At 45.8% G+C, this 16,015-nt stretch overlaps 1 protein-coding gene across 9 annotated transcripts in view; it reads left to right on the forward strand.

Moving 5' to 3' along the window:
- LOC140715866 (polycomb protein SCMH1-like) overlaps positions 1-5,869 on the forward strand; it is a 204,417-nt gene extending 198,548 nt beyond the window's left edge. For all 9 annotated transcript variants that reach the window (XM_073028348.1, XM_073028347.1, XM_073028349.1 and 6 more), the window contains one exon: positions 5,451-5,869. In XM_073028348.1, coding sequence (XP_072884449.1) covers positions 5,451-5,576 — 126 coding nt within the window. In that variant the 3' untranslated portion in view covers positions 5,577-5,869. The remainder of the gene's footprint in view (positions 1-5,450) is intronic.
- The last annotated feature ends 10,146 nt before the right edge of the window (positions 5,870-16,015 follow it).

Below are 16,015 nucleotides of genomic sequence, written 5' to 3' on the forward strand. Positions count from 1 at the left end.
TGGACAGAGAGCATCTGTCTCCCAGAGTTGAAATGTCTAATACCAGAGGGCGTGCATTGAAGGTGAGCGGGGATAGGTTCGGTGGGGGGGGGGGGGGGTAAGTTTTTTTTAAACTCAGAGTGGTGGATGCCTGGAATGTGCTGCCTGGTCTGGTGGTAGAGGCGAATACATTAGAGGCTTTTAAGAGATGTTTGGAATGGCACATGGATGTGAGGAAGATGGAGGGATGTGGACATAGTGTAGGTAGAAGGGATTAGCGTTTGGCTGTTTTTGATTTACATTTTAGCTGGTACAGCACAACATTGTGGGCTGAATGGCCTGTTTCTGTGCTGTACTCTTCTATATTGTGTTCTAAATTGAGTAACTTCATTTGAAAGTTCTACGTTCAGTACTCAGCCCATGGCAAATGACTTGTAATTCAAAATAGCTACATCAGTAATTATCCTCTGCCGTCTTTATGGTGTAGTCCTTGGTAATAATTTTAATCACTATAATGCTCAGAGGTTTTATGAAGTAAAAACCATAGCATGAATGGAAATAAGTTATTCCTGAAGGCTTGGTTTGTTTGAAAGTAAAAATCACACAAATACAAACTTGGTAGTTTGAATGTAAAGATGATTTGGGCCTTACATTTGATAAATTAGAGCTGATTCTAATTCTGGCCCACTGCTTCTTGAATGATCTACTGTGTTAGGCAGAGGAAATGCGGCCACCTAACTACTCCAAAAGCATTGTCACATACCCGTGACCACGATGGGCATAGGCACGTGGGACATCACCACGTGCAGCTTTCCTTCTGGAGTGCTAACACAAAATGCTGGAAGAACTCAGCAGATCAATCAGCAGCTACGGGGCAGGCTCGATGTCCCGAGTACTGCGGAAGGGTTTCGGCCCAAAACACCGGCTGTTTATTCCCCCGCCATCTGATTTGCCGAGCTCCTCCAGCATTTTGTGTGCATTGCTCAGGATTCCAGCATCTACAGGATCTCGTGTTTACGTTCTTTGTTCTCGCTAGACTGATCCCGTACAGCGCCCTGTGGCATCCCCAGCGGCGGGGATTACGGGGAGGTCGCTTCTCGCACTGCAGTCATGTCCCGGTGATGGGTGAATCGAACCACGTTCAGCGTCTGTCCTCTCGCAGCCCTCTCTCAAAGTCTGCATTCTTGCCTTTGACAGGCACGGTGCAAAGCTGACAAATCCAGAACCTGGCACAATCCAACGTGGGAAGACCAAAACACATTGTTTGCCCACCTCTCCATGCAACCATAAATCTCATGACTTGATCCACTGACTTGGTTACAGAGTCATAAAGCACAACAGATCCTTTGGCCCATTCCATCCGTGCTGAACTATTAACCTGCCTAATCCCATCAACCTGCACCCAGATTATACCCCTCCATAACCATCCCATCCATGTACCCATCCAAATTTCCTTTAAACATCCAGGATTCAAAGTACCTTTATTATCCAAGTATGTATGCCGTGTACAGCCCTGAGATTCACCTTCACACAGAGAGCCACAAATCAAGAAAATGTCAAACCCTCAACGCCCAAAAAAAACCCAAAGAACAAATCGCCATGGCTTTCACTGATGCCCAGTCGAATTTGTGCCCCTCTTGATCTTCATGGGTAGAGACCAGGGAGAGTTGGCCATGTCACTTAACAGCCAGTTGATGTTCATCGATCTTCGTGGGTAGTTTTCTTCCAGTTTGGCCAACGTAATATTTGCTGCAGTCTCCACACTGGATTTTGTAGACCACATCGGTCTTATCCAGTAGCTTGGTTCGTTCCTTTAGAATAAAGTACTTTCCTCAATGTTGCTGTTGGAATGACGGAAATTCCCTGTTCTTGGAGCAGTCAGGCCGCCACTTCCATCTCTACCCAGGAAGGTCGAGAGGGGCAGAAATTCACTGGGCATCAGTGAAAGTCATGGCGCAAGCAAACAAGCGGCATGCAAGTGAATTCCTAAAAGATGGCTTTCCATAAACAGTTCTGTAAACAGACATGTAGACCTTGATCCTATTTATAAGCCAATGCAGGCAAAATTCTAGACCATACACACAGAGCATAGAGTTCGCCACGCAAACAATCAGCGACAAGACCCCCTCCCTACATCACAATTGAGTTTCCGCAATGACAACCCATCAGCTGATTGACAAGTATATGAAGGCCAGGCATTCAGGGACAAACCACAAACGAACAGCGCACTGATGGCGTCTCCTTGTATGGTGACCGAACGTTTGCAAATGGATTGTCAAGATCGGAGAACGACTCAACCCAACCATCAGCCACACGAGCTACACATTTTATGAGTTATTTCCATATTCAGTTCAATCTAGCGTTGTATCATTTGCTATGATGTAAAAGTTGTAGTCAAACCCAAATCCAGCAGTTCCACTGGCAGCTTTTTCCACACACACACACACACACACACACACACACACACACACACACACACACACGTACCACCCTCTGAGTGAAGAAGTTCCCCCTCGTTTCCCTTAAACAGTTCAACTTTCACCCTTAAAACTTCTCATTCTCATCTGTTTCTGAATGTGCTCTGGGATCCTTTGTGGCTTGAGATATGAACATTGCTGGCAAGGCAAGAATTTGTTACCCACCTCTTTTAACTTACTGGGCCATTTCAATCAACCCAATAGCTGGTAGATTGAATTGTTCTTCTCAGATGTACCAAGACACAGTGAAACCCTGTCTTGCATACCATTCATACCACACATTTCAATACAACATTGCATTGTACCTGCCCAACTGCCTTTTCCAAGTTATTGTACCTGCCTTGACCATCCCCTCTGGCAGCTCGTTTCACAGACAAACCACCCTCGATGTAAAATCAAAAGTTCTCCCTCTAGATCTTTTTCCCTCTCACCTTAAACCTGGGTCCACAGCCCTGTGAGAAGACTGACTGCAGTCTTTCAGAGTGAGTGAGTTGCCCTTCGCTGGGAAAAAGGCCCAGTCTGTGCTTGTCGTGATCAACTGTACAAGATCACTTCTCAGTCTCATACCCTCCAGGAAATAGAACATCACAGCACAGTACAGGCCCTTCAGCCCACAATGTTGTGCCGACTTTTTAACCTACTAATAAAATCAATCTAACACATTGCTCTAACATAACCATCCATTTTCTATCAGCCGAACAGCCATGTGCCTGTCTGGGGTGATTGGGGGGGTGGTTGGGCAACACAGTAGCATAGTGGTTAGCTTAATGCTATCACTGCACCAGCGACCGGGGTTCAATTCCCAGCACTACCTGTGAGGAGTTTGTATGATCTTTCCGTGACCGCGAGCGTTTCCTCCAAGCACTCGAACGCTCTAAACACGAGCATGTTAGTAGGTTATTGGTCACATGGTCAGAATTGGGCAGCACTGTTCTGTTGGGCCTTAAAGGTCTGCTACTCTGCATTATTTCTAAATTAAAAATGCATCTTAAATTCCTCTATAGGAGGAATGGAGACGGGCTAACCCCTGTTGAAATCATCGGGTTTGGGGTTGAGAGGGTAAACAGCTTTAAGTTCCTCAGGATACACATCACCGAGAATCTCACGTGGTCTGTACACACCAGCTGTGTGGTGAAAAAGGCACAACAGCGCCTCTTTCACCTCAGACGGTTGAAGTTCGGTTTGGGCCCCCAAATTCCAAGAACTTTCTACAGGGGCACAAATGAGAGCATCCTAACTGGCTGCATCACTGCCTGGTATGGGAAATGTACCTCCCTCAATCGCAGGACTCTGCAGAGAGTGGTGCAGACAGCCCAGCGCATCTGTAGTTGTGAACTTCCCACTATTCAGGACATTTACAAAAAGAGGTGTGTAAAAAGGGCCTGAAGGATCATTAGGGACCCGAGTCACCCCAACCACAAACTGTTCCAGCTGCTACCATCCGGGAAACGGTACCGCAGCATAAAAGCCAGGACCAACAGGCTCCGGGACAGCTTCTTCCACCAGGCCATCAGACTGATTGAGTCATGCTGATATAATTGTATTTCTATGTTATATTGACTATCCTGTTATACATAGTATTATTATAAATTACTATAAATTGCACATTTAGACAGAGACAAAGATTTTTACTCCTCATGTACGTGAAGGATGCAAGCAATAAAATCAATTCAATACTCAATAACATCTGCTTCTACCTCTACCCATGGCAGCAGTACAACTCTGAACAATCTAACCTCTCTGCCTTATATAGCCCTCCATTTTTCTTTTGTTCATGTCTATCTAAGAGTTTCTTAACTGCCCCAAAAGTATCTGCCTCTATAGCCACCCCTGGCAGGGCATTCCACACACCTACCAGTATCTGTGTAAAGGGAACCAACCTCTGACATCCCCACTATACTTCCATCCAATCACAAAATTATACCCCTTGGATTGGCCATTTCCAGCCCTGGGGAGAAGTCTCTGCCGGTCCACTCGATCCATGCTTCTGCAGACCTCCAAATTTTCCTTCGTGCCAAAGAGAAAAGCCCTAGTTCACTCAAACTTTCCCCACAGGACTTGCTGTCTAATCCAGGCAGCATCCTGGTCAATCTCCTCTGCCGGCTGGTGGCATAGTGGCATCAGCGCTGGACTTGGGGGCGAGAGGTCCCGAGTTCGAATCCAGCCGGCTCCCTTACACGCTCTCCATCCATGCCTGGGTTGAGTGTTGAGCTAGCAACTCAACCTTGAAAAAAAAAACCTGGAGAGGGATGGGCTCTGCCAGGTTTCAGATGCCCAAGACACGCTGTACGATGAGCAATCACCAAAAAGATCGGTGCAAGAAGCTTTTCATGATGACTCCACCAGGAGTTAAGGGCGCGCGTGCGCACACACCCCCTCCCCCTCTAAAGCTTCCACATCTTTCCTATAATGAGGCGACCAATACTCCAAGTGAGTTAGACCATATTTTACCTCACGGCTCCTGACTACTGAAAGCCAGCAGACCATTTGCCTTCTTAACCATCCCATCAACAACGTTCTGCAACTTTGAGAGATCTATGGGCGTGAACCCTAAGATCCATCCGTTCCCTATACTGCCCCGAATCCTGCCTATAACCCTGTATTCAGCCTTCCAAAGTGAATCATTTCACACTTTTCCAGCTATGGGCTTTTTCCCCCCAATGTCCTTTGGTAGGTTAATTGGTCATTGTAAATTGTCCCGCGTTTAGGCTAGGATTAATCTGGGGGAAACGTTCTGGGCAGTGCGATTGGAAGGGCCTATTCCGTGCAGTATCTCAATAAATCAATTCAATCAATAACTAATCTCCTCTGCCTTGTCCGAGTGAACAGCGAGTCCAAGAGGCCCCTGGCCCTGGTTCTTGTGTTCCCGATACAAACCAGCCCTCGTGCCCTCCCGGGGCTTTTGATAAATCACCGTGCGTGGCTTTGCGGGAGAAAAAACCCGGCAGGTTTCTGAACTAACCCGACACCGTGTTGAATTCTGTTTGCCGGCAGGAGATCGACGGCAAGGCGCTGCTGCTGCTACGGAGCGACATGATGATGAAGTACATGGGACTGAAGCTGGGGCCTGCCTTGAAGATCTGCTACCACATCGACAGACTAAAGCTGGGCAAGTTTTAAACCAGAACTCAGCGCGTCAGGAAATAACCAAAACTCACAACGGACCCATGGCCGCCACTCCAGGAAGAACCTTGCTATCCACTTCTGGGTCAGCTTTCTACTGCCAAGGATCTCTCTTGGATTCCAGTCAGCAGATTAAGCGTACACTGAAGCCACATAGATTTCGGCTTCATAGAGCCATAGCAACAAAGGGAAAAGCCTTTGACCAGACCATTACACTTCCTACTCGTGTTCTGAACCAGACAAATATTTCTATCCAACTGAGATGAAGTATTATTAACAAAACACTCCAGATATTACTGTTGTATAACATTTACTTCTGCCAATTTATACCCTAATTTTTTTTTTTTTTTAATCTTTTTTCTCTCGCCTGTTGGATCGGTTTAGCAGTGATGGGCATTAAAACAAGCACGGTCAGAAATAATCTGCAGGTCCAACAGCTTCCGTGGAGAGAGACAGCGAGAGAGAGAGTAAAGCAGTGTTTACAATTAACATCAATGAATTTTCATCGGAATTGCCGGTATCTGCAGTATTTTTGTATTGGTTGTAATTATCGTCTGCTTGTGACTCATCACCACTTCATGAACACATACACTGTACGAAAGAGTGACAGCAGGCAGTGATAGCCTGCCTGATGTCCCGCAGCTAATCAGTCAATTTAAAGCAGGGGCCAGCACAAGGACCAGCTTTTGGTTCGACAAGTCCTCAGACTTAGAAGTGTACAGCACAGGACAGGCCATTTTGCCCAGCTAAAAAGCAAATCAAAAACACCAAATACTAATACCTCCTACCACACCATGTCCACACCCCTCCTTCTTCCTCACATCCATCTGCCTATCCAAATGTCTCTTAAAAGCCTCTACCGCCATGCCAGGTATCCACCACTCTGAGTACAAGGGACTTAACCCCCACCTCACCTTCTATGCACGTCCTCTGATAATAGTGGGGCAAATGAGTGCACACACCCTCAATAATTACCTTGTCTTCAATGATCATTAGAGGTCCCAAGCCCCTATTTGCTCACCCCTTCTACCCATCCCTGAGATTTCTGTCCGGAAAATTTATTTTTTTTCCCCTGAAATAAGTGCCCGATTGGAGAGCAGCACTAAAGATATTTAAAGATTACCTTTGTCACGTGTACATCAAAACATACAGTGAAATGCATTGTTTGCATCAACGACCAACACATTGCCAAAAGCGTGGCCATCTTTCTGGCACCAGCCCACAACTAACTCACTCTTAACCCGTACGTCTCTGGACCGTGGGAGGAAACCAGAGCACGCAGGGCAAACGCACACAGTCACAGGGAGGACATACAAGCTCCTTCAGGCAGTGGCAGGAATTGAACTCCCGATCGCTGGCGCTGTAAAGCGTTATGCCACCTTGCTGCCAGCAGAGAAACCAGCAATGTCTATTCACGAGCAGAACAAGATTTCTGCCCACTCAAGATTTTGTCAGCTGCTCCAGTTCAAACTTCATTTTGTTTCCAGCCCTCTAAAAGGACCTCAACCTTGTTGTGGTTTGGAGGCTTGAGTGCGTCAGTGACATGACAGCTATGCTGGCTGGAGTCAGGGCCTTGTGCTTTGGCTCCTGGTGGGGTCACCCATGCCAAACAGGTCAAAGGGTAGAGGTTAGACTAAGAGTGGTCCACCGGTCCTCCAGGTTCGGGGGTTCAGCTCAGGGCTAACAACCCTGACTGGTCAAAAAGAATTGTTACGGAAACAGCAATGCATACATAGAAACTTAGGAAACCTACAGCACAATTCAGGCCCTTCGGCGCACAAAGTTGTGCCGAACACGTCCCTGTCTTAGAAATTTCTAGGCTTACCTATAGCCCTCTATTTTACTAAGCTCCATGTACCTATCTAAAAGCCTCTTAAAAGACCCTATTGTATCTGCCTCCACCACCGTTACCAGCAGCCCATTCCACACACTCACCACTCTAAGTAAAAAAATTTATCCCTGACATCTCCTCTGTACCTATTCCCCAGCATCTTAAACCTGTGTCCTCTTGTGGCGATCATTTCAGCCCTAGGAAAAAGCCTCTGACTATCCACACGATCAATGCCTCTCATCATCTTATACACCTCTATCAGGTCACCTCTCACCCTCCTTTGATCCGAGGAGAAAAGGCCGAGTTCACTCAACCTATTCTCATAAGGCATACTCCCCAATCCAGGCAACATCCTTGTAAATCTCCTCTGCACCCTTTCTATGGTTTCCACATCCTTCCTGTAGTGAGGCGACCAGAACTGAGCACAGTACTCCAAGTGGGGTCTGACCAGGGTCCTATATAGCTGCAACATTACCTCTTGGCTCCTAAATTCAGTTCCACGATTGATGAAGGCCAATACACCATACGCCTTCTTAACCAGAGTCAACCTGCACAACTGTTTTGAGCATCCTATGGACTCAGACCCCAAGATCCCTCTGAACCTCCACACTGCCAAGAGTCTTGCCATTAATACACTATTCTGCCATCATATTTGACCTACCAAAATGCACCACTTCACACTTATCTGGGTTGAACTCCATCTGCCACTTCTCAGCCCAGTTTTGCATCCTATCAATGTCCTGCTGTAACCTCTGACAGCCCTCCACACTACCTCCAACCGTTGTGCCATCAGCAAACTTACTAACCCATCCCTCCACTGCCTCATCCAGGTCATTTATAAAAATCAGAAAGAGTAAAGGTTCCAGAACAGATCCCTGAGGCACTCCACTGGCCAAGGACAGAGATGAAGGGCCTTCATTGTTGCCCTGAATGTCAGCAGTGTAATGGGCAGTAAGTTGGTTACTGTATGGTGTTGGTTACAGCACCAAGTAAACATAAACCTTTCACCATTAATAAGACAAGCTGTGTTTAATGCTTTTAATGTAAGCATCTACCTGGAGCTTTTACTTATGACCCATTATGCCGCTGGCATTTAGGGCAGCAATGAAGGTCCTCCATCTCTGTCGGTGTTGGGGCTTCCTTCATTGTGTCAGTAGCTTCCTCTGGGATTTCATTACCGTCAGTCACGCAACTTCTGGGTGGAGACTCGGGAATACCGTCGCACTCAGATGTAGAAGGATTCGTCATTGCTGTTTCTGTAACAATGATGCTTGACCAGTCAGGGTTGTTTGCTCTAAGCTGAACCCCTGAACCTTGGGGACCGGTGGACCACGCTTAGTCTGACCTCTAACCTCTGACCTGTTTGGCGTGGGTGACCCTACCAAGAGCCAAAGCATAAAATCCTAACTCCAGGTAACATTGCTCTCTGGGTCATTGAGGAATGCAAGCCTCCAAACCCTACGACAAGGATATGGTCCCTTTGGAGGACTCAGCAGGAGCATTAGCAAACAAACACCAAGACAGATTAATACAAATGATGCAGAGCTCTGGCAAAGAGATTGAGCCAGAGGAAAACTTAATGGCCGACTCTTGTATTCGATTTTCCACCTTCCTCACATCCACTCCCTCTCTCTTTACTGGAGGTGCAGGGCTGGGCTACAAGAGTACTAACAAACTCCCACAAGTTGCCCACATCCGCACTGTACGCTGGTTATGCTGATTGAGGTTACGAATGGTGCCCTCACCCCACGTACAGCCCGCACTGGTCCACCAGCCAGTGGCTGACCGCCGAACGCAAGACATCAAATATGGCACCGGCTGAAGTCAGCACTTGGCTCAGCCATGGTGGAAATGCAGAGCAAGCTGGATGGGCCGAATGGCCTAATTCTGCTCCAAAGGCTTATGGTCTTAACTCATTGTGTGTATTGCCCTGTTTAGGACTGGTGTTATTGACAAAACCATCAGGAAGAATGAGCAGTGTGATGGATTGGGTGATTCTTGCGCTATTGCGTAAAAAGGACAGTAATGTCCAGGCGATTCATGCGACATCTTTTTTCAGCACTACAGCATTTCTGTAGCAACCCCTTGATTTCACCGGTCACCTCACACAATGCACGTTGCAAAGTCGAAATTCTAGAAATCCTACATTTTTTCATTCCCCGCATGTCTTTGAACCCTTGCTTGATGCTAGTGATAGGAGTCAGCCTACTTGCTTCTCTCTCTCTCTCTCTAGATCCCTACACCCACCTAATAATTATCAATCTGTGTTTAAGACATTGCCAAAACTACCGGTACTCTATATCTGAGTAGGATCACCAGTTGAATTGCTGGAGTTAAGAACAATGAGGGAGGATCTCATTTAAACCTACCGAATATTGAAAGGCCGAGACGAGGTGGATGTGGAGAGTATGTTTCCAGTAGTGGGGGGGAGTCTAATACCCGAGATCACAGCCTCAGAATAGAATCCCTTTAGAAAAGAGATGGGGAGTCTATTGAATTCATTGCCACAGGCGCCTCTGGAGGCGTTTTAAAGCAGAGGTTGATAAGTTCTTGATTAGCAAGGGTGTCAGAAGTTATGGGGAGAATGCAGGAGAATGGCCTATCATAAACACAAGGAAGTTTGCAGATGCTAGAAATCCAAAGCTGCACATACTCAAAGCTCTTCCAGCGTTTTGTTTGTGTGTTGCTGAGTGGCCTGATTCTGCACGTATGCCTTATGGAAAAGCACAACAGAGGCATGTCCAGTTCGATGTGAGGATGCTGAATCCATGGGATTCGTTGCCACAGACAGCTGTGGAGGTCAAATCATTGGGTATATTTAAAGCAGAGGTTGATAGACCCTTAATTAGCAAGGGTATCAAAGGGAGATTATTAAAGGTATATGGGGAGGAGGCAGGAGAATGGGGTTGAGAGGGATAATAAATCAGCCATAATGGAAAGGTTGAGCAGACTTAATGGGTCAAAAGGGCCTGCTTCTGCTTGTATATCCTACGGTCTAAATCCCTTCCCAACAGCATCAGAAGGTCTGCAGCGGTTCATGGTGGAAAAATCACCTTCTCAAGGGCAGTTGAGAGATGTGCAATAAATCTACATCCTGAAACTGAAGACGAAAATTCATATTCTTTTGGACTCTGTCTTGTGCTAAGGTTGAGAACGATCAAAGGGGAAGGAACTGATTAGGAGGTGATCTAATCCTTTAAACTCAGACCAGAAGAAGATCAATCTTTGTCTTACTTCTCTGCTTTCTGTTTTTAAATTAAGACCATAAAATTAGGCCATTTGGCCCATCGAGTCTGCTCCACCATTTCATCATGGCTGATCCATTTCCCTCTCCGCCCCAATCTCCTGCCTTCTCCTCGTATCCCTTCATGTCCTGAATAATCAAGAATCTTAACAACCTTTGCCTTAAATATACCCAATGACTTGGCTTCTACAGCCACCTGTGGCAACAAATTTCACTGATCCTCTACTATTTTGCAAAAGAAATTCCTCCTCACTTCTATTCTAAATGGACACCCCTCTATTCTGAGGCTGTGCTCTCTGGTCTTCGACTCCCCCAATATATGCCTCCTGCACGTCCACTCTATCGGGGCCTTTCGACATTGGAAGGGTTTCAATGAGATTCCCCCGTCATTCTTTTGAATTCCAGTGAGTACAGGCCCAGAGCCATCAAATTGCTCCTCATGTGACAAGCCTTTCAATCCCGGAATCATTTTCATAAACCTCCTGCGACCCTCTCCAATGTTAGCACGTCCTTTCTTAGTTAGGGTTCAAAAGAGGTTCACAAACATGTTTCTGGGATTGAAAGGTTTGTCATATGAGGAGCGTTCGTTGGCTCTGAGCCTCTACTCACTGGAACTCAGAAAATGCTGAAAGGCCTCGATAGAGCAAACATGGAGAGATTCCCTATGGTGGGGGAGTCCAAGACCAGAGGACACAGCCTCAGAATAGAGGGGCATCCTTTTAGAACGGAGGAATTTCTTTAGCCAGTGAGTGGTGAATCTGTGGAATTCATTTGCCACAGGCGGCTGTGGAGGCCAAATCATTGGGTATATTTAAGGCAGAGATTGATAGATTCTTAATTAGACAAGAGTATGAAGGGATATGGAGAGAAGGCGGGAGATTGGGGCTGAGAGGGAAATGGATCAGCCATGATGAAATGGCAGAGCTGACTCGATGGGCCAAATCGCCTAATTCTGCTCCTATATTTTATGGTCTTAATGTCTTATAAGGGGACCAAAACTCCTCATGGAGTAAGGCCTCAAGTAAGGCCTCATCTGTGTTCTATAAAGCCCTAACATTACATCCTTGATTTTATATTTTAGTCCTCTAGAAATGAATGCTAACATCGCATTTGCCTTCCTCACCACTGATCCAAACAAATTAACATTAAGGGAATTCTGCACGAGGACTCCCATGTCCCTTTGCACCTCAGGTTTTTGAATTTTCTCTCCAATAAGTCTTAGTCTAAGAAAATATTCTTAGATATGTTTAAGTATTGCAAGAGCTGATTTGTCATCATGAATTGGACAAGAACAAAAACAGACACAGATATTGTGTCCAAGACCTTTGTGGCTATTGAAAGAACCCCTCTACAGCATGGGCTGAACTAATTAATTGCAAAGGGTTTTTTTTTTAAAAAAGAGAACGGTAACAGACCCTTCTGGCCCAATAACCCCAGGCCACCCAATTACACCCGTGTGGCTAATTAACCCACCAACCATGTGTTCTCGGACTGAGGGATGACATCAGAGTGTTTGGAAGAAACACCTGCAGTCACAGGGAGAACGTACAAACTCCCTACCAACAGCGCTGGCTAGAACTGAACCCAGGTCACTGGTGCTGAAATAGTGTTTTGCTAATTGCTACACAACCTTTTAGTCCCTGGGTCAATGAACTACAGATGCTTTAATGTTTCTGGAAAGGCACAAATATAACTTCTGCAGCACGCTGTTTAGCGTGACCTTTCTTCAATATCACTTACCCACTTTGGCACTGGACTGAATTCACATCTTCATGTTATCGATAACCTCAGCTGATCTTCCATTCTCACCTGATTATTTCCTCATCCAAAGTGATCTTCGGGATACAAGATAAAGTAAGATGTTCCATTTCTACAGAACAAACACGAGGAAATCTGCAGATGCTGGAAATTCAAACAACACACTCAAAATGCTGGTGGAAGACAGCAGGCCAGGCAGTATCTATAAGGAGAAGCACTGTCGACGTTTCGGGCCGTGACCCTTCCGAGACAAGAAGGGTCTCGGCCCGAAACATCAACAGTGCTTCTCCTTATAGATGCTGCCTGGCCTGCTGTGTTTCACCAGCATTTTGCATGTGTTGTTCTATTTCTACACCAGGACATATTTGGCTCTGGGCAGAATTTTGATTTTGATCCTTTGGGGGTCCTAGTTCAGGTGACATAAAAGGCCTTTTCCCTGGAATAATTTATGCACACCAAATGTGTGACATTCAACACCTTGGACCATAAAACATAGAAACAGAATTAGGCCATTTGGCCCTTCAAGTCAGCTCCACTATTCCATCATGACTAATTTCCCTGCCTTCTCCCCATTAGCTCCCACCCTGACTAACCAAAATCCTATCTACTCCCGTTTTAAGTATACTCAATGGCCTTGCCATCCACGGCAATAAATTCCATTGATTCACCAATCACTGACTGAAGAAATTCCCCCTCATCTCTATTCTAAATTGATGTCCTTCCATTCTGAGGCTGTGCCCCCTGGTCCTAGACTCACTCATGATAAGAAACATCTTCTCCACATCCACTCTATCTAGGCCTTTCAATATTTGTTAGATTTCAATGAGGTCCCCTCACATTCTTCTGAAGTCTGAGTACAAGTCCAGAGCCATCAAACATTCCTGACACATTAGCCCTTTTGTTTCCAGAATCATTCTCATGAACCTCCTCTGGACCCTCTCCAATGCCAGCACATCTTTTTCTTAGATAAGGGACCCAATGCTGCTCACGTACTCCATGTGCTCTAACCAATGCCTTATAAAGCCTCAGCGTTACATCCTTGTTCCTAAATTCTAGGTCTATTGAAATGAACGCTATCATTGCATTTGCCTTCCTTACTTCAGGCAAGTTAACCTCTAGGGAATCCTGCACAAGGACTCCAAGTCACTTTACACCTCTGACTTTTAAAATTTTCTCCCCATTTATTCCTTCAAGCAAAGTGCATGATCATACACTATATTCCATTTCCCACTTACTTGCCCATCCTCCCAATCTAAGTTCTTACGCAGACTCCTTGCTTCAACACCGCCCACCTTGGAATCAATCATCCACAAACTTGACCACAAAGCCATTAATTCCGTCATCCAAATCGTTGACAAACAGCGTGATCCCAAGTGGTCCCAAAACTGACCCATGCAAACACCACAAGTCACCGGCAGCCAACCAGAAAAGGCCCCCTTCATTCCCACTCTTTGCCCCTGGCCAGTCAGGCAATCTTCTGTGCAGGTCAGATTTGGTGCACGTTGCTGTGACAGGCTCCAGCAGGTGGAAACTCTGTCATGGAATGGTGGCGTTCATTGATTAATGCAATACTAGGCAAGATGTGGAACAAAGAGTGATAGACAAGGACCACACACAAAATGCTGGTGGAAAACAGCAGGCCAGGCAGCATCTATAAGGAGAAGCACTGTCGACGTTTCGGGCCGAGACCCTTCGTCAGGACTAACTGAAAGGAAAGATAGTAAGAGATTTGAAAGTAGTAAGGGGAGGGGGAAATGCGAAATGACAGGAGAAGACCGGAGGGGGTGGGGTGAAGCTGAGAGCTGGAAAGGTGATTGGCAAAAGGGTTACTGAGCTGGAGAAGGGAAAAGATCATTGGAGGGGAGGCCTAGGGAGAAAGGGGGAGGGGAGCACCAGAGGGAGATGGAGAACAGGCAGAAAGAGAAAAAAGGAGGGGGGGAGAATAAACTAAATATGTCAGGGATGGGGTAAGAAGGGGAGGAGGGGCATTAACAGAAGTTAGAGAAGTCAATGTTCATGCCATCAGGTTGGAGGCTACCCAGCCGGTATACAAGGTGTTGTTCCTCCAACCTGAGTGTGGCTTCATCTTGACAGTAGAGGAGGCCATGGATAGACATATCAGAATGGGAATGGGATGTGGAATTAAAATGAGTGGCCACTGGGAGATCCTGCTTTCTCTGGCGGACAGAGCATAGGTGTTCAGCGAAACAGTCTCCCAGTCTGCGTCGGGTCTCACCAATATATAAAAGGCCACACCGGGCTGTGTTTTCCTATGGTCTGTTTACTTATAGCCTATTTGCTGACTCTTTCTAATCCCTTGGCCAATTGAGAACATGGGGGTCAGCTTGGATTTGCTCAGCCTGAGGGGAAAGGGGTGGAGACATTGGTCTGACAGAAGCAGAAATCTTCACCACATTCCTGGGTGATCACTCGATTTACTACAACTCGTCTGAGGCTCGGGATAAGAGATGGGCAGTGGGTTAGTCAGAAAAACTTTTTAAAGAAGAATTTTTCTTTAAAAAAAATGAAAAGATCTTTAACTTGACACTTCCATGATAGTCAAGCACTGTAACAAAGACGCCAAGGATTCCTTTTTCTCCAGCCCTTTACCTTTTCACCCTCCTGGCTGTATATATATATATATATATCACCTTCTAGTTAGCCTCCTTTCCCTTCCACACCCCCCCCCCACCTTTTTATTCTGGCATCTTCCCCCTTTCATCTCAGTCCTGAAGAAGGGTCTCAGCCCAAAAGGTGGACTCTTTTTTTAAAAATTCATTTCCATCGATGCTTCTTGACCTGTTGAGTTCCCCCAGCATTTTGTGTATGTTGCTTTGGATTTTCCGGCATTTGCAGACTTTGTGTTTACTGTTGTAATAGGAACAAAGTCACCAGAGAGACACTAAAGCTAGTGGATAAAGAAGTGTTTTATTCAACAGAAACGAGCACACTTGGAGGGAGAGTCCTGTTCAACCCAATATTACATGACATTTTATATGCTAAAGATCAAAGTTAACAGCAGGACAATTCTATAGTTACGATGTATCTACAATGGTTCCTTTGAATTACATATAATATCCACACACCTCCTTCACACCCACACTCCAGACACCCAAAACAAATGTTAATCAGTGTTGTCTGGTTTGCAATCAACCGCAGTGCGCAGCTCCAGGAAAACTATTGTTCAGGGCTGCATTTTAAATTCAATCTACAATCCATGTTCAGTTCTGAAAATTGGTTTTGCTGGTGAAATTAATCTTTGCAAAATTCCCAAACTCAAAAATACACCCCAACATTTAACCCAAAGGTTAAATTCCATTTATAGAGTCAGAGTCATAGAAAAAGTACAGCACACAAAAAAACAGGCCCTTCAGCCCATCTAATCTATGCTGAAACCATTTAAACTCGGCACTCCCATAGACCTGCACTGGGACCATAGCCCTCTATACCTCTACTATCCATGTACCTATCCAACCTTCTCTTAAACATTGAAAGTGAGCTCACATGCACCACTAATGCTGACAGTTCCTTCCACACTTTCACGACGCTGAGTGAAGTTCCCCTCATATTCCCCTTAACCTTTTCACCTTTCACCCTTAACCC

This window comes from Hemitrygon akajei, chromosome 24 (genome assembly GCF_048418815.1).
Source record: "Hemitrygon akajei chromosome 24, sHemAka1.3, whole genome shotgun sequence".
Taxonomy (NCBI): domain Eukaryota; kingdom Metazoa; phylum Chordata; class Chondrichthyes; order Myliobatiformes; family Dasyatidae; genus Hemitrygon; species Hemitrygon akajei.